Genomic DNA, 23,595 nt, shown 5'->3' with positions numbered 1-23,595 from the left:
AAGGTCCGCCTTTCACCTGGGGCACACCCAGCCCAGGATTGCCCTGCCCCTCTGGGCCCTGCCCTCGGGCCGCACCGAGCAAAGTCCGCTGATCTTGCGCTCCAAGCTGTAACCACTGTAGACGCTGCTGTACCTGCGGGTCCGAGAGCACGAGGCTACCTGTGCCAACCTCCTGACCCCAACGGGACGGCCCGACGGACAGACGCCCGGACGCCTGGATCCCTGTAGGGCCCCCTCCCCGTCCAGCCGCGCCCCGTGAGTAGACAAGATGCCGCTGGGACTGCGGGGCAAGAAGAAAGCCCGGTCCAAGGACGTGTCCAAGTTGATGGAGGGCGAGCCGATCTCTCAGAGCGCTGGGAGCGCCCAGTCCCTGCCCCTGGAGCTCCAGCCCAAGCCCAGGCTGGTATTCCACACGCAGCTGGCACACGGCAGCGCCACGGGCACAGTGGAGGGCTTCTCTAGCATCCACGAGCTCTACGCCAAGATCGCCCAGGCTTTCGACATCTCGCCCTCGGAGGTAAGGAAGCGCACGGGGCCGGTGCCTGGGCGCGCTTCACTCGCCTCGGCTGCCTGTTGCTTAGTGCCTGTCCTTCGACGCCACGCAGATGGCCGAGGACTCCCTCTCCCGGCTGTGGAGGCAGGATCCCTGTCCTCAGACGCCATTCAGTCGGGCCCCCTCATTTCCCAGAAGAGGAAACTGAGGCCCGGAGGCGTGAGACTTGCCCCTGCCTCACAGGGAGTAAAGGGCAGACCCCGGGATTCAAACCCAGGTCTCTTTCTTGGCTTCATATCCCTCTTTTGAAGATTCCGATCAGTTTGTCCTTGGGCAAATCATTTAGTCTTCCTGTGCCTCAATTTCCTGATCTGCCCAATGGAAAGGGCCGACTGGGAGGCCTCTGATGTTATCTTCATCTTTAGAGCTACTATCCTCCGCGGAAGGCAGGCGGAAGGAGGTCATCATGGCCATGGTCTGGGAGGACAGGCGCCTTGGATTTAGCAGAGATCAAAGTCCACATCCCATCTCTCAACATTTATTAGCTTCCTGAGTCCAGGAGCCAAGTCGCTCAGCTTTCCTGGGCCTGACCGGTCCCTTTCCTTATCTGTGAACATGCTAATCATGCCTCCAGCGTTACTTATGCCACTGGATTCTTAGGCAGATGGAATAAATCCTGCAGCACATCTCAAACTTTTTGGTCTCAGGACTCCCTTACTCTCCTATAAATGACTGAGGCCCAATTCCCCCTCCCCTCCTTTGGTTTATGGGTGTTCTATTTATTTACCATTTTAGACATTTAAACGTCTTAGTAATCTTTGAAAATAACTGATTTCAGTGACCCCCTGAAAGGGGTCCTGGACCACACTTTTAAAGTCGCTAAGATAATGCATTTAAAAAGCTCTCCCAAGGGCAGTGTGGGGCAGTGGCTAGGGTCTGTCTCGAGTCAGGAAACCCGGGGGTCAAGCGGTTCATCCGAGCCACACTAGCTGAACCGCTAAAGGAACCTCTCAGCAGCTCACACTCCTCCCTGCATGCGGCAGGGGTTTCCACTCTGGAAATTCTGTTCCCTGAGAGTTTAACAATCAATACAAGGCACAGTGCACTAGGTTCTAGGGCCGGTAGAGAAAAGAGTAGGAGTTTGCCTGGAGCAGGTTGGAAATCGGACAACCCACCTCGTGAGAGACAAGGATAGAGGCTGGAGTCTCTTGGAGGCTCCGGAGACGCCTTTGTTCCCCGAAGCCAATCAGAAGGTCCGAGTACTTGGCCGGAGAGTGAGTGCTGTGTGAGCTCCTCCTCTGGGCAGGGCAGTTAGGACCTCCCGGCCTGGGCTTCCTTCCGCTTAGATTCTTCCCAAAGGGACCGGAGAGGCCCTGCTTCGGCAGCGCTTCGGCAGCCATCTGAGGTTCTATCTCCGAGCAGAGCCAAACGAAGGGCTGCTCCCCTTTCCTCTCGCTCAGACTGTTGGCCGCATTACTGCTCCCCTTCCCCCCAAACGTTTGTGTCGCTGAGACCTTTGGACAAGTCTAGACAGCTCGTTCCTTCCATCCAAATTCACTGAGAGCAAGGACAGTGATGGTCACGCCGGACCCTGAGGCATTGAGTACTGAGGAAAAGCGCGGCCGGCCTGGGCTAAAACGCGGATTCTAACGCTAACCTCACTACCCGAGTGACCTTAGCCAAGTCCCTTCCCTTCCCTAAGCCTCGGGCTCCTCCTGTGAGCTTCCTTCCAGTTCTAGAGTGAAGATCTGTCAGGCTCTGAGCTTTTGGTATGGCGCCTGTGAGTCTGCAGTGCATCTGTGAGCTCATCCATATCAATCAACCAATCAATCTACAAGCATGCTGTTGTAAGTGCCTACTGTGTGCCCGGCACTATGTTAAGTGCTAGGGAAAAAAAGAAAGACAAAAACAGAGCCTGCCGTCCAGGAGCCTCGGGCATTCCCATGAGGAGACGAATGTAAACGAATAGGTTCATACAGGAGGCGAGAAGGGGAAGCAAGGTAGCGGCTGCCACTGGTTCTGCCTCGACTCTTATCTGTGGCCTCCCATAATGGCCAGTCACTTTTGTCTCTTGTCTGTGGCTTCTAAAAACGTGGTCACCCAAAGTGGTAGCAGCCTGTCACTTTGTTTTGACATCTCTAGATTATCAGTGAAGCGCTCAAGCTGCCCACACCAGATAGGTGGCACAGGCATTATTTATCTCCATTTTACAGGTGAGGAAACTGAGGCTCCAATCAAGTCAAGAGGCATTTATTAAGTGCCTACTATGTGCCAGGCACAGTGCTAAGCACCAAAAGAAAGGAAAAAAAAAATAACCCCTGCTCTCAAGGAGGGGGTGGGGCAGTCTTAGTGGAAAGGTGCCAAGATTCAGAAACAGTGGGGGTCTCAGAGAGTTTGTGACTTGCCCAAGGTCACACAGTCATTAGCTGTGATTGGTTTTGGGTTCTTTCAGCTCATCTTTATCCTTTCTGTAGCTCCCTTTCTGTATATTTGTTTGCATGTTTTTTGGCCCATTGGATTGTAACTCCTTGAGGGGAGGGACTGTCTTGCTTCTTTTTGTATCCCCAGCTGCTGGATTGATTGAATGAATACTCCACAAATTGCTATTCAAAGGATAATCAGCAGCATTGGCACAAAGTTGGCATCTACCCTAGACAAACTATGCCCAAAGAAAATGAGGTTGACTCTTTCCGCTGATGGTTTGGTTAATTCGGTTTGTAGAATGAACGCCTAGACACTGGAGCATTTGGCTTTGGCTTGGCACCAGTAGGCACCAATGGAGGGGCTTTGAGATCTGCTTGTGCAGGCTGTTTGTTCAGGGTGGCAGGCAAGGGTGGGAGAAGGTGCCAAGGAGTTTTTCTTGGTGTGAACCAGGGGAGAGCTTATCTCTTCCTTGGTCCTAGAAACAATTCAAAGCTCAGGTGGCCTTGAACCAGTGGGAAGGCATACCAGGGCTGTGAGTTGGCCCCAGGGGCATATCCTGCTATCTCTTGTTTCCTATTGTTTTTGCATATTTGCTGAGGAAAAAATGAGGTCAAGGCAAAGTTCCAACAAAGAACATGAAAGGGAACTTTCAGTGTAACATTTCAGAGCTCCTCACAGCTTCCAGAGGTGCCCAGCAGCAGACTGAAGTCCAGAAAACCGGTTATTTTAAGATAGTGGGGTACAGAAATGAGGAAAGTCACATGCAAGAGCAATTTCTGAATAAGATCCTGTAAACTAAGACCTGGGTTCAAATTGCACCTCTGATACTGACTAGCATGGGCAAGTCACTTAATGTCTGTTTGCCTCATTTTCCTCTATTAAATGAGGGGGTCGAATTGGCTCTTAGGTCCCTTCCAACTCTCTGACCCTTTGACCTGTGACATGGAGAGGAAGTGTGTGTGGGGGAGGGATGGCCTGGAAGGCTGGGGTTTAGGTCTCCCCCTCAGCCACTGGCTGGGAGACCAAGAAGTCCTTCAGCCTCCAGCTTATCGGTCACACAGCAGGGGTGGATGTACAGACTCTTTCCTCACTGAAAGTTCCCCACACCAATGGTCCAAAAAGTCCCCAGAAACAAATAACTAAACTTTTCTATCCCCAGCCAATGAGATGTATCATTTGGTCTTGCTGAGGTTTAGGAGACATCGGTACCAATGGCCTGGGACAGAGGAAGGGGTGTGCTGACCTTGAAGTTACAGGACCCAAGTTGAACTCCTAGCCCTGTCACTTTGGACCTGCCTGAGCTTGGGCAATCATTTCATGGCTCTAGACTCCATTTTCCTCAACTTTAAAAGGAAAGGATTAGACTAGATGGCCCCTGAGTGGGCCATCTAGGGCTCTTGAAAGGGAGAAGACTTCATAGGGTGTGGCTTAGTGGATAGAACCCTGAACTGGGTATTAGAAGGACCTGGGTGGTAGTGTTTGACTGCAACCCTGGGTGAGTTCCTTCAACTCTCTAACCCTCAGTTTGCTCCGCTGTAGAATGGGGATAATAACGCCTACCTAATTTACATGATTCCTAAATGGGAGTTGTTATTTTGCTCTTTTACTAGAGGACAGCTGAATGGATCAAACAGGTTACTCCCATGGCCAGCACTGAGGTTCAGGAATACTTTTTTACAGGTGTGCACATTTCTCATGCCAAGTTCTAGCCAAAGGCATTAATCCATGTCAATAGAGTCTCAGGTGTAAAAAAACAAAAAAGATTAAAAAATCCCCAAACCCCACAAACTAGAGGAAAGGCATTGTTAGGCAAATCTACTGTTCATTCTGTCATGAGCAGCTCAGTGGATCATTTAGAAAGAAAAGTAACTTATTAAAGAGAAGTACCCGGCAGCACATTCCCTGCCCTTCCCAGTCCCCCAGAGAAGACTGCAGCATTCCGAGCTTCTGAGAAGTCACAAGTGTTGGGAAGAGGCCTGACCTCTCTCTGGGCCAAGGCCAAGGAGGGTATAAATAGCTTTGTCTGAGGAATCCTGCTGCCTTTCTCTACTGAGGGAGCAGAGAGGGAAGCAGCAGCCTTTGGAAGTGATCTGATGTCAGGGTTCATGATTAGTTAGTCCGGTGGGCTCCTTTTAGAGGTCTATTTAAAACCCTAGAGCAGAAACCAGTTGTTGTTTTTGAAATTGTCTATCAACAAACATTGATTGATTGCTTACTTGGTGCCAAATGCTATCTAAGGCTCTGGGGGTTCAAAGACCAGGGAAATAGGGAGCTCCCATGAAAAAAGATCCCATCAAGGCCTCCAGGGACTGAGTTCCTGCAGGTGGGGGGCTTCTGGCCTTCAAAGGAGCTCACTGATTCTCTGGGTGGCTTTGGAGGAAACGTTGACACAGGTTAGTTTTCAGTGAAACCCACTGGCCAACATGTCCACAGGGTCATGTTTTAGGCGTGTACTTAGGAGATCACAGAATGGTAGATTCACTTAGAGGAGAGCTGAAGCTAAAAATGAATCTTGTCTAGAGAACATGGGAAATGAAAAGCTCCAGACTCCACCTTGTCTTGTATAAAATGTCCAGCACTGTCATGGAAGATGTGGAGAAGGTGGTCGTTAAATTCCCATTCAATTTTTGACCTGGAACCAGTCGCATAAAGCTTTCTTGCTGATTTGAAAAGGAAACTCCATGTGGACAGGCATTGTTACATAGAGCCACTTAAAACGGACACACATTTCACGGAGGATATTTCTTCTTATCCTAATTTTTGTTTACAATTTGTTACATTGTTTGAGATGTTAAGGCCCAATGAGGGGGAGGATTCAGAGTGTGGTTTTTTTAAAAGCAAAAATGGTAAATTTGAAAGGGAGCCCTTCCACAAGCAGGACATTTTCAGAAACTGAAACTGCTGTGTATTTTTTTGGTTTTGAATAGATTTCAAATACTATCTTCCTTGACTCGTTTGTATACATGCTCTTATTTTTTGTAAGATGACATTTCTTCTAGACAAAAGAGAGAATTGTAGCTACTTGGTACTTGGTACCAGTGAGACCTTGGATAGTTCACTTAACTGCCAGAGCCTTGGTTTACCCATCTATAAAACAAAGAGGTAGGATAAGATCACAGAATCTCAGGCGTTCGAAGATGCTTCAGAAACCATCCAGCCAATGACTGAGAATCTCCCCTCCTGTATTTTCCACAAGTGGTCATCCAGTTTTTGCTGGAAGACCTCTAGTGAGAGAGAACTCTTGACCTCTTAAGTCATCTCAGCCTACTTTTGGAAAGCTTGATTGTTGCCCAGGAAGGGAACCTGTTCAAACCTACCTGAAGCACAAACTAACTCCCTTTGCATCAGAAGCCACAAACATTAATCTAGTCCCATGAAGAGGGAGCCCATTGGCTTGGTTGTTTTACTTCCTTTTGTGGAGCCCCAGATGGCTCCTTGACTCCCTCCCCCCTCAGCCCCTTCCCCCCACAAGTGACTAAACCACTTGTGGATGGCCCTCCATGTAACTCCTTTGCAATGACTGGCCACCTTCTCTCCAGGCTTCACCGGCAATGAAACAGAAATCTACGTTCTGTATTTGCTGAGAGAGAACCAAGAGGATTATAACTTTGGTGGGCTCCTTGAGAAGGCCAATAACCATTGATGGAACTGTGGGAGGAGCTGTTGAATTCTCTTTCTCTGCCACTGACCGGGTCAGACCACGCATCCCAGGGCCTGTCCTGGGCACCCCTAAGTCTTGCTTTCAGGTCTCCCCTGACATTTCCCAGCCCACCCTTCATGTAGCTAAATGTGTTCTGTTCTTTTGATTCATTTCTACCCTTCATTCTTTAAAATACAAAAACACAAACGTGCAACACCTCCCTCCAAAAACCTCACCACCCAGATATTTCATTGATGTTGTTTGTTTTCATATCACACACATTTCTGCATAGGACCTTCCCACCTCTCTGCCCAGCAAGTCTTCCCTCAAAACATGGTTATTTTTTAAACCATCTGAAAGCATATGTGCCATTCTCCACCCACAGCCCCCCACCCTTCCCATGAAAGGAGGGAGGCACATTTTCTTAACTCTTCTCTTGGGTGAAGTTTGATTATTATAATGAATCACAAGCATTCCCTTCCATTTTTCCTGTTCTTTTGATCTACATTGTTGTATAGTCATTCCGTAGAGTCTGTGTAGACCCTTCATATAAGGCTTCCCACGTTTCTTTGAATTTTTTGTTGGTCATTTCTTATGGTACATTCACAAACAGCAGCACAACTTGTTTATCCATGCCCCAGTTTATGGGCAGTCAGCTCATTTCCAGTTTTTTACCATGATGAAAAAGTAGTGCCTTGAACAGTTTGGTGAGGATGGGCCTTTTGACCTGTTTTGGGGGCATACATGCCCAGTAGGAAGTGCTGCTGGGCACAGGGTGTAGACTGCTTTTGTGGTTGCATTTTTACAAAGGGTTTTCTAGAATGGTTCTACCCCTTTATTCTTGAGGTGACTCACTGCCTCTTCCCCCCCCACCCTAGAACCCTGGAGAGTAAAGGTGATAGAGGAAAAACAATGCAGAGGAGAAGGACTGACAGTCTCTTCCTGCTGGTGCAGCCCTTCCAGGGATGCGGTCATTGCCACCACCAAAGCTCTCCCTCCCCTGCTTGCTGTCCTTGCTGTCTTCCTCCCCCAACCATCTGCTTATCCCACTTTGGCAATGTTCAACCCTGACCTCCCTCCCCCACTCTCAGGCAGCTGAATGTTGCTGGAGACAGTCTCCCAGATACGCTGCCATCACTCATTCGATCCAGATCAGCTGGCTTTTATCCTCTTGCTAACTCCCTCTCACATTCCTGGGCTCAGCTGTTCCAAACCTTTCCCCATTCTTTCTTCTGGAGCCTTCGGGCACACCCTGGCCCTACCTTTTTCTTCAGATGACCTCAGCTCCATCCACCTCGCCCCCCATTGTCTGCCTTAGAAGGTTTTCTTTTCATCTTTCCAATATCATTTTCAGAATCACTAAATCTCAGAATTGGAAAGGACCCCAGTGACCATCTATCCCAACCCTTACCCGGAAAAGAGCCTCACTCCAACCTTTCCAGAAACTTGTCTGAAGCCCTTCAAGGAGGGGAACCCAGTGCCTCTCATGGTCATCCCTTACCACTTGGACAGCCCTAAATATTAGGACATTTTCCTGCCCTCAAGTCCACATTGGCCTCTCTGCCCTTTCTGACCATATCTCTGGGTTCTGGAACCAAACAGAACATCCTCTCCTGTGTGACAGCACCCCCGGCCCTCCAAGATAGATTGTCTTTCCTCAATCAGCTCCACTGTGGTTCCTTCAACCTACCCTCGTAGGGCAAGGACTCTAAACCCCTCCTTAGTGTCCCTCCAACATGAAACAACGTCCCAGCGGTGGCTTCACCAGGGCAGAGCCCTGTGGGAGGACAGATGAGATCTCATCAGTAGCACCAGGCACTCTCTTTTCTTAATGAATCCTGAGGTCCCACTAGTTTGTTGGGCTGCCATCTTCTACTGTTGACTCACTATGACTGCCCCATCTTATGGGTGCCTTTTACCAATAATCCCCCTTGTCTTGGTCACTGTGGACTAAAAAATTCACCCCACCTCCTCTCCTTGGGTTAGCCTGGAGATAAGACTAATAAGGAGCATTGATATAGATAGCACTCTAAGGTTGACAAAGCACTTTGCATGGCCTCTCATTTGATTCTCACAACCACCCTCGGAGGTAGATGCTGTAGTGATATCCATTTTACAGATGAGGAAACTGAAGCAGAGGTGAAGCAATTTGCCCAGGGTCACACAACTAGGAAGTTTCTGAGGCCAGATTTGAATTCAGGTCTTCCTGAGTCCAGGTTTGGTTATGTCTCAAGAGCTCCCCTAAGCTTCCTGCTAGATGACCACAAGATGGGAATGGCATTTCAAAGTTCTGGGGGTCGTATTAGACCATCAGCAGGTGATGTGACTGCTAAGAAATTCCTGTAACCCTCAGCTGACTGGGAGACATGTGGGTTTGTGTTCTCCTTCACTAGTGGTCTCCAAGCAAAGCCGGAAGGACCATTTTTGACAGTTTTTTTTTTCAGGTATGAACTAAACTGAGACAGCGCAGTGTGGAGCATGGAGAGCTGGAGCCAAGAAGTCTCTCCTCTGACCCTGGGCACTTCTCCAAGGGCTCTAGGCAAGTTTTGGAGAAGGCGCTGATCTAAGTTGGTAGAGGGAGTTTTCTCTCCTAGGAATTCCGTATGCCAGTGAGAGCACTGGTGCGGCACCTTCCTCCTTGGGCCTTAGCTTCTCATCTGTACAGAGGTTGTTCTGGAGCAGGGACTTTCCACCTGGAGCCTGTGAACTTGAAGACAATCGATAAGTGTGTTTCTCTCTAAGGACTTCCACTGTAAGCCTCTGGGTTTGTTTTTCTGCCTCTGGCTTTAGCAGGCTGTCCGCCCTGGGGCCAGGCACTTCAAAGGTGACTGGATGTCTCCAGGGTCCCACCTAGCTTTCCAGTTGTCACACTTGGTTAATTTAAGCTCTATGTATATCTCTAATTTCCCCAGGCAGTAACAAAATGGCTGTTTTTGTGTCCCCGAAGCCTTTCATTTGGTCCTTAATGTCTTTGCTCAATAACCAAGAATGGCCTCGATGTGCTCCTAAGGATAATGTCCTCTTTTCCAGTCTACTGAAGGAATTAGGGTAGTAGTTCTCCAACTTTTTGGTCTCAAGACTCCCTTTGACTCTTCAAAGTTATTGAGGACCCCAAAGACCTTTTATTTATGTGAGTTATATGCAGGATCCTGGTTGTAAATGTTTAACAACAGGTTCTTAAAAAAAATATTCAGACACACTTTTAAGTTTAATCTGTGTTATTGACATTTTCTCCATCTGGACAATCCACGAAACTATAAATTGAGCCTTGAGCTGTAGCTTTGCTGATTCCTGAGGTATAAAAACTCCCATCTGGCTCTCCAGCACATCCACGGGTATTTATGGATATTTACTGTAATGAAAACGATCAGTTTAAAAACCATTTCTCAGTTTGTTAAAAATAACAATAAAGTTAAGACATGCGAACATAAACAACAGCGTTAGGAAAATAACTATATTTCCAAAACAAAAATTTAGTGAGAAAAGTGGCATGACTTTACATCTTTTTGCAAATCTCTTTAATTTCTGACTTAAACGGGAGCCCGCTGGCCAGCTCCTCCCAGCTGCTTCTGCCTTCGGTTTGTCATGCTGTGTTGTTTTGGTTGAAGCATAGGAGGAAAATCTGGCTTCACACAGAAATGGACTTGGAAGAGGGCTGGGTATTTTAATAGGCAACTGCTTTTGGCCTTCTGGACCCAAAAGGACCTTGGGCACTTGCAGGGTTCAGGGCACCACCCTTGCGGAGCTGCTAGGTCAGGGTCTTCAGAAGAAGCTTGAAGCTTCCTCTCACTTCTTGGGTCCAGGTGGGAGCAGGAGACCAGAGTGGTGAGAAGGCTTAGTTGGCTTCAGGACACTGATTCTCTGGGATATTCCTGAAAGATTACAGACTAAAAACTGTCAATCCTAAACTATGGAACCATGTTTTATCAGAGTGTGAGATTTTCCTCCTTCAAGATTCCTATAAACGTTACTTCAAAATGTCTTGTGTGGGACAAGATTCCCAAGGTCATAAGGGGCCCAAGGAAGTTTGGAAACCTTTACTTTCTTGGCAGAACAACGCTTGGAGGAGAATAAGGATCAATTAATCCAAATCGTTCCTGGTAGACTTGGGCCTAAAGTTCAGAGCACGCTTTTTGTCTGACCCAGTTTAGGCGGGAGAAGACTTCCAGTTCCTCTCCACACCGGACATCTCATGACTATTAATTCATTTCTTTCATTTCTGTATCTTCAGTCAACCCTTATCTCCCACTCCAGGGGTGAGTAAAGAACAGACCAGACTTTAAAAAAAAGTCGTGTCCCCCAAACTCTTGTCGTAAAAAGTATTCCTGTGTCTCCTGCTACAGCTCGTAGCTTTTCATAGGATCACACACCATGCAGACTCTACCTCATCAACAGGACTGCAGACCCGTCTGTTCTGCTGATCTGGGCAAGGTATCACCTTCTGCCATCCTGGCTGGTTTTAGGACTCAGGGGTTTTTGAAGAAGAGATGGCCCATCCAACAAGACCAAAGGCAACACACCTTAATTATTTAACTTGAATTAGATGTACTGGAGTCCCTTTGGCTTGTAGTGGAAAGCCCCAGCTGGACTTACTCCCCCAGTTACACTCATTTTGGTGAGCTGGGTCCCTAGAGAGCTCTTAAGGTGAGGATTCTAGGGAGACCCCAGAGGTGCTAGGGTGCTGGTATTGTTATTCCTGAGCTCCCACTTGTGTGTGTCCTATTAACATTAGTCAGCTGGACTTAAATTTGCTTTTTACAAAGGGATTTGCTGAGAAGGTATGGTATAGACATTTGGTTGAAAAAAACTTTCCCTGAAACTGGAGGTACATGATTGTCCCCTGAGAGAGGGGTCCCAGACTAAGTAAAAAGAGAGTGAAGCCCAAGTGCAGGGAGCTTCTGCCTAGAACGTCCATTTGAGGAAGTATTTGGGCCACCCTGTCTTGTGTCTCCCTCAGCTCTGCTCCTAACCCTCCAGACTTGTCCCCCTCTTTCATTTCTTCTCATTCTATGTGTTATCTTTCCCCTAATAGAGTATAAGCTCCTTGAGGGTAAGACTGTCTTGTTTTGGTTGTTGTTGTTTTTGCTTGTATTCCCAACTCTTAGAGTAGGGCCTGGCACATAGTAAGTGCCTGATAAATGCTGTCTCTCTGTTTGTGTCTCTCTGTCTCTCTCTGTCTCTCTCTCTGTCTCTGTCTGTCTCTGTCTCTCCTCCCCCCCCCCCATCTCTGTCTCTGACTCAGTCTCTCTTCCTGTGCCAGTGTGTGTCTTTTCCTGATCTGGGCTGAAGTCTGAGACCATGGTATTATCTGCTCTGCCCATCACCAGAGAGAAGCTGCAGAATACAGAGGTGACTTTGCTCCAGGAGTGTGATCATTTTGGGGGCATCCATGCAGCACTGAGATCATTTATTGCATGCTGCTACCTCTGTTTTCTTTTCTTTTTTCCAATTACACAGTTTATAAGGGAATGAGTTGGAGGAAGACACACAGTCCCTGCAGGCTTTACAAGTCCCTCACTCCAGGATGCTTAGAGGCCCAGTGGCCATGGCTCTGCCCCACTGACTCCTTGCATGACTGATCAGCTTCCTTCCCCCACCATCATGTTTCTTGAATGGTCCCATGGATGTTCACTATTAGCATTTTGCTGCAGTCTTCTTCCATCGACCAGATGTCACCCACAATTTTGATACTTCGGGTCTTCGCATTCTATAATCATAGGGCCATAGATTTTGAGCTGGAAAGCACCATAGAGGCCATCACTTCCATCCCCTTCATTTTACAGATGGGGAAACTAAGGCCCAGGAGGTTATGTGTGTGTGGCATCAATGGAAGATATTCATGGTGAAAAGAAGGGGTTTTCTGTCAGGGAGCAGGGTAGGGTGGTTGTACCTGTGACAGCCACTGATACCTTGAGAGCTCACAGTTCTCTGCTTTTGTGCCCTGTCTGATGCTGATAATCAAAGGATTGTGGAACCAAATGTTTTCTCTGTGGCTGCATATCTCAAGGAATCTGGTCTGATTTTTAGCTTATATGAGAACTCATCTTTGTTGGAGGAAAATGACCCTTTAGTCTGTGTTTTGTTTTACTGAGCCAAATGGTTTTCAAAATACCCAACAAAGCCTGAAGACCCGGCACCATCTTGAAGTTGCATGTGTGCCCCTAGGGAGGTGCTGCTGGAGGACAGTTCTCTGGGAACGCCTGTCTGTCCCCAGGACAGACACATCGCTCCAGTGGAGGCAGAGGCTAGATGTTCATGTTTCTTCCTTTTAAAAGCTCATTTCTTCTTCACAAGCATAGATTTCCTTTCCCTTCCAGTTTGTTCACATTGAAAAAAAGAAAGAAAAATGAAACCTGTGTCACAAATTCCTGTGTTGGTCATGTCCAAGCACACACACCTATATGCACATATACATATGTGTATATATGTGTAGAATGTATGTGCACACATATTTTGCACAGAGGACCTTTTCCTCTCTTTTATTTTGGGGTCGATGCCGTGTAGTGGGATCACTGGGTCAATGACGAACCAGGTCAGTGACTGTTTGGGCAACAAATGGCTTTCCATAGTGGCTCCTCTGAAAGGACCTTGCTATACCTAGTTTCTCACAGCCCCTCCAACATTTGTCTCTCAGTCTCTAGGGCCATCTGCTGAAAGGCAGGAGGCTTCTTGGTTCTCTGAGCTGGACATTTTTCTAAATGAAGACTGCAGCTCTCTACATTGGCTGCTATAGGAGAGGCCATCCCATGGTGGGAAGGTGAGTGCTGAACAACCTCAAGACTGAGGGTGCTTGAGTATTTGGGTTGGATGTCTCCAGAACGAAGTCCTCTCAGGTTCCTGGATCGGGTGGCTTCAGGATGAAGTCCTGTTGAGTCACTGGGCCTGGTACTCTAGGGTTGGACACTCTTTACCTCATTTTTCAGGAGGAGTAACTGGGTGGGGAGCCTCCACATCCCAGGCCTTTGCCACTTATGCCAGCAATAGCTTCAAGTGGCTGTTGTAGGCATGCTGGCATCAGTAGATGCCATCTTAATGCCACACTGCATGGCAGAAGTGTAAGAGCAAGTGATATTCTGCTAGTCTGGCCCTGTATAATTTTGGCTCTAGAATTTTCATTCCTAAGGAGTCCTAAAATTTGGCTGCAGCTCAGGAAGCAGGAAGTCTTATGATGCCCAGGGCATGGTGATGGTGGAGGCAGGAGGAGGGCCAGACGTGTTCCATTCTTTCAAAGAGCTGTTCTATGTTTTCCTGGTCATTTTCAATGGTGTCACCATCATCCCTGGAGTGGTCCCAGAGACAGGAGCTGAAGATGACCAGGTCAGGAGGCCACAGTGTAGCTCAAACAGGGCACTCTCCACATAGACTGAGTACATACGTGTGAGATGATGGTATCCTAGGAGGTAGGGGCCCATCACCCTCAGGCCCGCTGCCACCCCGTCCTACTCTGCCTGAAGCTCAGCTCCATCTTGGCCACCTTAACAAAGCCGGGCTCCTGTCCCCTTCCCCCTCCAGAATCTCTTTCTTCTTTCCCACTTTCTCGCTGAAACCTTTCCTGATTCTTCCACTTGCTAGTATCTCTCCTCCCAAACTGCCTTATATTTGGATATTTTGGATACTTCAATTTGGATCCTTTTAATATTTATTCTGCTTATATCATATGTGTATATATGTATACACACATATATAGTGTTTGTGTGCCATACATATACATTGTATCCATACATACAATACATGGATACACAGGCTTGTCTCTTCCATTAGGGTGTCAGCCTCTTTCATTCTTTGTATCTTCCGGCATTTAGCACAGTGCCTGGCATACAGTAGATACTTCATAAATGCTGCTTGATTGTTGATTATGTTTAGTAGTCACCCAGCAGATTAACATCAAACATCATGTGTTTGAATATACATTTCCCCATGTTTTATAAAAGTGTAATTTTGCTTTCATTATTTTGAATGATGAATAAGAGTAGTCTCCCCAAGCCAGGAGAGCAGGAAAAATGATTCCTATTTTATTTCTGACATGCTGCCACTGACCCAGGAGAGCTCATTTAGAAGTGATTCATTTATAGAAAGTTCTCTGGTGTTTGAGGCCAAGCTCTGGATACTCTGCTCCCAGAGGTCTAAATAGAGAGCTCTGGCTCATGTTCCCAAATCTTCCATGCTGTCTTCTTGCCAATTGTACATCTTTTCAAAAGCTTGAAAGTTGTTTCTGGATAGTCACTAGTAGTGGAGAAGGTGGAGGCAAGGCACCCTGTGTGTGTGTTTATGTATGTGTGTGTGTATTCTCTGTGTGTGTGTGTCTCTCTCCTCTCCTCTCTGTCTCTGTCTCTCTCATCTGTGTTTCAAAACAAGTGCTAGAAGTTTGGTATTTGATTGTTATGGAAACATAACAAACGAGAAGGCATAAATGACCGAGTAAATATTTCTCCTACCAAAGCGATGAGTCAAATGTTTTAAAATTACCCCTCAATTGTGACTTCCAGTTAGGATAACAGACAAGATCATGATGTATTATTGTTCGTTTAATATTCGAGCACCTTGGGTGCTGGGCAGCCAGAGTCTATAAGGGACACTTTGTTTCTTTTGTTAGTTTGTTTCTTTTTATTGACATTTTTATTGTGATCTCTTGTTGGAACATCCCCTTAACTTCTGGATGTATTCCTCCTCTCCCCTTTATCTAATGAGACATCTCTTGTAACTTAAAAAAGAAAGGTCAGAAAAACCAAAAAGAAACATGCCACAGCTGAGTCTGACAGTATTAGCAATGTCCTCCACCCATCTGTCCAGTGAAGGGAAGGAGATAACTTTTTGTCAAGTTTTCTTTGGGCTAGGTTGTTACGATTACACAGCATTCAGTTTCTTTTGTTTGTTTGTTTCTTCCAGGGATTTAGGTAGCCTTTTGGTATATACCAAAGACTCGGTATATACCAAGACTCAGCAAGGCTGAGGGTCTAGGAGGCAGAAAAAGCTGGGCTCAAACCCTCGCTCCATTTGACCCTGAAGCCCTGTGATTGTGGTTATCTGCCCTTGATCTCAGAGTGCTGGTGTATTCCTGGAGGATAAGTTATGGATGAGCTGCTGATCTGCATGAGGGTTGGGGAAGAGTTTCCACACCGGGACTTCCTTACTTCCAATTGCAAGTCCAGATGCTCCCCATCTCCATTTCTGTAGTGTATCTACAGCCTATATATGGTATGGACTGAGGCTGTATATGTCATGTTGATATATCAGTGCCCTGAATACATCTGGTAATAATGATAGTTCATACTTACCCATGAATATATGACTAATAGATGTTGGAGTCAGGATTCAAACCTGGGTCTCCAGATCCAAGTCTGGCAATGTTTCCTTTATGGTGTTGCTATGGAGGGAGGAGGTGTTCAGTCCTTTCAGTCATGCCTGACTCTTCATGATCCCATTTGGGGTTTTCTTGGCAATGATGCTGGAGTGGCTTGCCATTTCCTTCACCAGCCCATTTTACAGGTGAGGAAACCAAGGCCCACAGGGTTAAATGACTCTCCCAGGATCACACAGCTAGTCTGAAGCCAGATTTGAACTCAGGAAGAGGAGTTTTCAGGATTTCAGGCGTAGCACTATCTCCACTATGCTGCACCATGTAGTCGATGGCACACAGCGGAGCTTGATAAATATTGATTGATTGATTCTAGTGCTTAGCACAGTGCCTGGCATATAGTAGGTGCTTAATAAAAATGTTGACTGATTCTAGCACTTGTTACAGAGTCTGGTACATAGTAGGTATATAATAAATGTTGGTTGATTCCAGTGCTTAGTACAGTGTCTGACACATTGTAGGCACTTAATAACATGCTCATTGACTGGATTTCATTTTCTTTATCCTGAGGCCAGCTCATTCTCCACTATCCCAGGGAGGTGAGCCTTTAGAGAAGCTGAGGAGTTGCTGTCGTTTGGACTTGATTTTTCTTTCTCTACCTCTGCCTGATTGTCTTTGGGACATAATTGGTGGGTAGCCGAAGCCCTCCTGCTGAAATGCTCGGAGGCAGCAACTCTCAAACTTTTTGGTCTAGGGATTCCCTTATACTTTTGAAAATCCTCCTCCCCAAAGAGCTTCTGCTTATGGGGGTGATATCTATCGACATTTACCATCTTAGAAATTAAAATGGATAAAAGTTTATTAGTTCATTTAAAATGACACTAAAAATCCTGTTAAATGTTAACATAACATTTTTCATGTGTGTGTATGAGAGAGAGATGGAGAGAGGAGTGAGAGAGGAGAGAGAGGGAGAGAGAGAGAGAGAGAGAGAGAGAGAGAGAGAGAGAGAGAGAGAGAGAGAGAGAATAACAACTGCATTTTACAAAACAAAACCACAGAGAGACAAGTGGCATTGTTCTCCGGGTTTTGGTCAGTCTTGAACCCTTTCTGGCTTCAGAGGGAGGACCTGGGCCTTTTTTGGGGCTGCTTCTGGTCCCATCCCACGGGATGGGTTGTTTTGATAGGAGATCCAACCTCAGGGAGGAGGGTTTTACGAGGGTTATTTTGTGAAAATAGTTTTGAGTCGGATCTCCTGAAAAGAACCCCAGGGCTCGGCTGTATTCTGTGAGCAGGGCTGCTCTGGGGCACAGTGGGGAAGCAGGAGTGCGGGGGAGGGGGGGGCGGGCGGGGGGTGTTTCCTGCTCCTCCCTGATGCCTCTCACCTTTCCCATATAGGTCGTAGTTATGCAGTACAAAATACCCAGCATATTGTGGCAAACTGATGTGCCGGCTGCTCTTACGGTTCCGATATCTGTGGTTGGGAGAGTAGGGGACCAGAGAGAGGCAGCTGCTATTGAGGTAATTAGTGTCCTGGGCCTGGGGTCAGGAAGACCTGAGTTCGATTTCTGTCTCAGATACTTACTTAGCTGTGTGATGGTGGGCAAGTCACTTTACCTCAGAGCCCCAGTTTCCTTACCCACAAAATGAAGATTAGGCTATCTGAAGTCCCAGACTCTAGTTCTGGAGCCCAAGGCTGATTAGAACAAAGCTAACTCTCCTCCATTGGACAGCCCTTGAAATACTTGAATTCTGTCAATAAGCACTTAGGAAGCCCCTACTATGTGCCAGGCACTGTGCTAAGCGCTGGAAGACAGCTAGCTGGTTCCCCCACTCTCCTCTCCTTCAGGCTAAACACCCTCAGGGCCTGACTGCCAATTGTCCTTGGGTGAATGGCATCATCCCCAGCCCCTCCCTCTCCTACAGCTTGGGTTTGGGAGTCTGGGTCTGCCCGTCTTCTCTGGGCTAGAAGTGATAGCTCTGTCCCAATCCTGATCAGTAGGAAAGGGTTCACCTGCTCTGTTTTCCTGCCCAGCCCCTTTGGGAGCCCGATGGCACCCCTCCCCCCACCCCACTCCTCCACCCCCACTCTCAGACACTTGCTGGCTTGGGTTTTGACCTAGTCCAGACTCTTACTTGGCTTTTGTCCTCCTGGGGCACAAAACGAGCTTATCCGCCCCCTCCCTCCGAAATCAGGGATCACAGGCCTGAGCCACCATGTCCAGTTCCAACTCCTTTTACAATGTCTACATTCTGGGCGACTTTCTTGGGAAAGCTTTTTGAGTAAGCTTTTCCTGCTTTTAACCTTCTTGTGTAGACCAGGAAATTCCTCATTGTGTCTACTCTCATTGTGAGGCAGGGGGCCCCTCAATCTGCTTGGAAAGCTGAATCAACTCATTATTTGAGAAACGTGTTTCCTCCCCCACCCTAACCATGTTTTATACTAGAAATTAGGATATTTTTCTCATAGTTTTTTAGGTGTTTATGAGGCAAAGAAGTGATGAAATCAGTAAGAATTGTGGAGGGTGGTGGAAGGGGGAGTCCAAAGTTAGAGGAAAGGAAGCTTTCAGAAGGCTGCCAGGAGGGTAGCCTTCTGTGTCAAGGGTGCTGCCAACATATTTATGTACCTAATGTGTGTGTGTGTTGCCTCCTTTGACCAGCTCAGAGGAGAGTGAGATTCGTGGGTTTATGTCCGTGTTTGCTTGGATTTCTACTTTCACAACCCGATTAGGTGAGATAATTTTCTCCATTCTTCCTCTCTCCCGTGCCACCCCCCCCCCATGCCATTCTTCTTTTATGGTCATCAAAACATAATAAAATTTCTCCCAGGCCCTCTGTCTAATTAGACTACTTTTATGATCCCGATGATGAAAGAGTTCTGAGGCATCATCTCCCCATATTGAAATGTAAACAGTTTTCTTTGTTTAGTCCCATATGATCGATCACTTGCTTATGTTGATCTTTTTAATGTTTCTCTTGAGTCCTGTGTCTGGATTTAAGAGTTTTTCTCCAGCTCTGGGCTTTTCATCAGGAATGCTTGGAAGTCCTCTTTTCATTAAAGGGCCATTTTCCCCCTGGAGCATTACACTCAGTTTTGCTGGGCGAGTTATCCCTGGCTGTGATCCCATATCTTCCTCATCTCGGGTCCCCTTCTCAATCTGCCCTGGATCTGTGACCCAGAAGTGGATGAGAGCAGCAAAGCTTCCAGTTGGCACCTACTTCTATGCCCGATGTGAGGTGTCCCCTAGGCTAGATCTGAGACCTCTGCTAGCCTCTTCCTGCCCTAGAAAGTACTTTCCAGGCTAGACCCTACCCCTACTGAATGCAGACCTCTTTGCCTGTCTCCCTATGTGATTCTGGGGAAACTTGGGTGTCCTCCTTCCTGCTGCTCCACCATTTTGGCTCTGCTTTGGCAATCCCTGCTTGGAAGGAACTTACCTTCTAACTGGAGTTTACATTCTAGTCTAGCTAGATTCTCAGCAATGTATTAGAGTGTAGGCTCCTTGAAGCAGTAGTTTTTTTTTTTTACTTCTTTTCTTTGTCACCTGCCCTCCCCATGCCTACCACAATGCCTTTACATTTAGAGATGACATTTATTTAACATTTTAAGATCAATTTAAAAATGTTGTCAGTGGCTAATAAATATTGAATTGAGTAATACGCCTTTCAACATTTCTGTCTTAAGATTTAGACCTTTGCTCTTGGATTTAGTTTCCAATGAGATCACCAGCTGTTATCTTTCTCTAGGGCTCTGCAAAGTTTATGGCCCAACATTGCAGACACTTCCTCTGCCAGCTTGGATTGTGTACACCATTATAGCCTATCTTTTTGAGTTTTTAGGGACAAAACCATTTCACCATGGGTAGAGAGCCTTCAGAAGGTGACTCTCAGAATTCAGTAGGGCAGGCTTGTCCTTCAAGGAGGGAAATACCCCATTCCTCAGGTGGCTCATAGACCAGGACTTTCTAACTTAGCAGACCTGGCACTGGCCTGCCTTTCTTTGGAGAGGCCTTCAAAAAGATGGACTCAAGTGGTGCTACTGTTTTCTTTATCATGTTTTCTCTTATTACCACCTTTCTTCTGCAGGAAAGAGCATTCCAAATTCCTTGAAGGGACTGAAAAAGATAATTTGTTTAATAGAGGAAAGTACTTCTCACTGCTACTTTCCAACACTTTTCATTAGTCCACATCCCTCTGCATCCCAAACTGAATTGTATGCCCACCTAAAGCTAGCAAGATCGTTAACCAATGCCAAACATTATTGTTTGAATTGGAGAATCTGCAGGTTAATTTCCTTTACCCCAAAGAGAAGAGAGCAAATGGCATGTGACAAGGCTCCATGTTGGACCAAGGCGTCTCCCCTTCCATGGACCCATCAGAGAACGAGGGAGCAGAGGGAGCAGATGAAGGGCATGTGCCAGAGGCCAGCAAGAGGCCCTCGAAGGCACCCTTGCTTCTGGTGCCCCAAGGAGGCCGCCACCATTGGTTAGCCGATTGTCTATTGATGCTCCACGTCTCTGAGGTCTCGCCTCTCCTGGAAGCAGGCTACCCAGCCTCCTCCATGCTGGCTGACAGGTGGGCTCATCCCCAAGAGCTCTCTCTCTTGGCTCTTCCCTCTTCTGCCAAACAGAAGAGCAGCCTTCAAAGAGCAGATGTGTCTCCTTGGAGCTGCCTGGAGCCTCCTTTTCTATACAATCCGGTCCTGGAACTAACTCTCATGTGGCATCATCTCATTGCTGTCCTCTGGACAGTCTGGCAGGCAATAGTTAACAAGTATTTATTAAGCATGGCATGCCCTATGCTGAACAGGCAAAGGAAGTACTTTCTCTAAGGGAGCTTGAACTCTAAAGGCAAAGACCACATGTCAATAGCCAGGAAGGAAAAAGATCCAGGCAGCATAGCTAGAGAGGAATCTCAGAGGGGAAGGGGTGTGCGCAGCTAGGGGAGGGTGAGGGGCAGGAAACATCTTCTGGGGGAGGTGGAGTTTGGTCTGGGTCCAGAAGGAAGCCCCTGAAACCAAGGGCAGTTGGAGAATGTTCTAGAGATAGGGACAGCCAGTGCAAAGGCATACAGGAGACTTGACACTTGCTCGCTGGCTGAGTGAGTCAGCCCAAGATGAAAGCGCCCGCATTAATACAGCACTTTAAGGCTGACAAAGGGCTTTACAACTATGGTCTCATTTGATCCTTACAACAACCCTTTTTAGGTAGGTGCTCTTAGGATCCCTATTTCACAGATGAGGAAACCAAGGCAGGCAGAGGTTCGGTGATTTGCTTGGAGTCACACAGCTAGGAAGTGTCTGAAGCTGGATTTGAATTCAGGTTTTCTTGACTCCCAGCGCTCTAACCACTGTGCCACCTAAAATACTTTCCTTCCTTCCTTCCTTCCTTCCTTCCTTCCTTCCAGACCAGTTGACCTCTGAAGTCCATTTTAACTCCAAATCCTCTGATTTATCACTGCCAACTTCATTCAGGCCCTCATTGTCTCACACCGAGCATACTATGAAAGTCTCTTGAAGGACTCCCCTGTTTCCTTACTCTCCCCTTTCCAATACACCCTGTAGGGGCTCGACAGATTAATCTCAGAAGGACAGCACTTTGGTTCCCCTGTTAATGAAACAATGGTTTCCCATTCCTTGCCAAATTTAAGTCTTGACATTCGAGGCTGTTCACAATTTTATAGAAATACTTTAGAAATACTTCCTAATTGTGATGGCTGTCCATCAATGCAATGAACTCTCTTTGGGCATAATGAGCTCCCTATCTCTAGGGTCTTTGAGTAGAGGGAGGCTGACTGACCACCTGTAAGGGATACTTTAGAGGAGGTTTTGGTTTGGGTATGAGTGGGATTAGGTAACTTCTGAGGTCTCCTAACTCTGTGACATTTCAGGCCTTTTCTAGTTTCTTATAATCATAATGCAAGACTTTCATCCTCAAGGAGTAACTATATCATGACTTAGAAACATTGACTATTTTCTCTGGCCTTCACATCTGGAGGACACTCTGTTTCTGCCCTTCCCTCACCCAAGCTAAGCAAACAAAAAAAAATCTTCCTAGTGTTATTTAGACCAACGGTCCTGTTTTTTAAACCAATATTTTATTTTTCCCCCAATCACATATAAAAACAGTTTTTAATATTTGGTTTTTTTTAAGTTTTGAGTTCCAAATTCTATTCCTCCCTCCCTCCTTATTCCTCCCCTTCCCTGCTCCCTGAGACAGTAAGTGATCTGATATAGTTTATACATGTGCAATCATGTAAAACATTTCCATATTGTCATTTTGTGGAAGAAAACAATCAAAAAAGAGAAAGAAAGTGAAACACAATATGCTTCTGTCTGTGTTCAGATGACATCAGTTCTTTCTCTGGAGGTGGATAGCATTTTTCATCATGAGTCCTTTGTAATTGTCTTAGATTATTGTATTACTGAGATTAGCTAAGCCATTCATAGTTGATCATTGTACAATGTTCTTATTATTGTGTACAATGTTCTCCTGGTTCTGCTCACTTCACTTTACATCAGTTCATGTGAGTCTTTCCAGTTTTTTATTCTGAAATCATCCTGCTTGCCATTTCTTATAGCACAATAATATTCTATTGCAATCATATATCACAGTTTGTTTAGCCATTCCCCAGTTGATGGGCATCCCTTCAATTCCCAATTCTTGGCCACCACAAAAATGCTGCTACAAAAGAATTTTTATACATGTGGGTCCTTTTCCCTTTTTTATGGCCTCTTTGGGATACAGACCTAGTAGCGGGATTGCTGAATCAAAGGGTATGCACAGTTTGATAGCCCTTTGGGCATAGTTCCAAGCTGCTCTCCAGAATGCAGACCACATGATCTTAATCTTTTTGTTTTGTTTTGTTTTGTTCTATAGACCCTTCTGGCAATCCAGTGAAACCTACTCAGAATAATGTTTTTAAATGCATAAAAGGAATTATATAGGACTGCAAAGGAAATCAATTTTAGTGAAATACAGATAGCCCAAAATTTCTTTTTAAAGTTCATAGACCTCATTTTAAGAACCCTTGATGCAGACAATAACCAAACTGTCTTGGGCTGATCTATAGGCTAGGATGGCTCTATTATCTATGTATTTATCTATCTATCATCTATTTATCCATCTATCTCTCTATATCTCCATCAGTCATCTATCTGTAGCATCATCATCATCATCACCATCATCTCTATAGTTCGTCCATCCATGCATGTATCTGTTGGTCTGTTGTCTGTCCTCTCTTGCTATGGCTCTTTTCTAGGCCTCCTTTCTTTCCTTTTGGGAAGGGCACATGTGCATGAGCACACACACACACACACACACACACACACACACACACACACACCCCCAGCAGGCCTCCCTTTTGCCTTTCTATTTCATGGACCAGAGGACCCAAATTTGAATCTTCTCTCTATTCCTCCCTAGGCAGGTGGTTTCACCAGGCTGAGCTTCAGAAGCCTGATGTACAGAAGAAAGGGATTAGCCAGAGGTGTCAGACTCATGGCCTGCTCCCTCCCCCCAAGCAGGTGCCTGAACCAGATTAAAATGTCATTAAGAAATGTTTCACAGAATAAATAAAAATATGATACAACACAGGGAATGTTATTTTGTGTTTTTTTTTTCTTTTTTTGCATTTGATCTCCCTGGCCTGGATCCTTTCCATCTGATCAGTCCACAATCATATATTAAATACCTATGTGCAATGTGCTGGGGGCTGGGGCTGATGGGAAAGAAATGATAACTCCTC

The 23,595-nt window shown here is 46.4% G+C and overlaps 1 protein-coding gene across 1 annotated transcript in view; it reads left to right on the top strand.

The window, feature by feature from the left end:
* The first annotated feature begins 268 nt into the window (after nt 1-268).
* Nucleotides 269-23,595, top strand: part of GIPC2 (GIPC PDZ domain containing family member 2) — a 63,285-nt gene continuing 39,958 nt past the window's right edge. Inside the window, exon 1 of the mRNA XM_036757589.1 lies at nt 269-517. Coding sequence (XP_036613484.1) covers nt 269-517 — 249 coding nt within the window. The remainder of the gene's footprint in view (nt 518-23,595) is intronic.

The sequence above is a fragment of the Trichosurus vulpecula genome, chromosome 4 (assembly GCF_011100635.1).
Source record: "Trichosurus vulpecula isolate mTriVul1 chromosome 4, mTriVul1.pri, whole genome shotgun sequence".
In the NCBI taxonomy this organism is placed as follows: domain Eukaryota; kingdom Metazoa; phylum Chordata; class Mammalia; order Diprotodontia; family Phalangeridae; genus Trichosurus; species Trichosurus vulpecula.
Note: the sequence above shows the minus strand (reverse complement) of the source record. Positions and strands in the feature narration are given on the sequence as shown.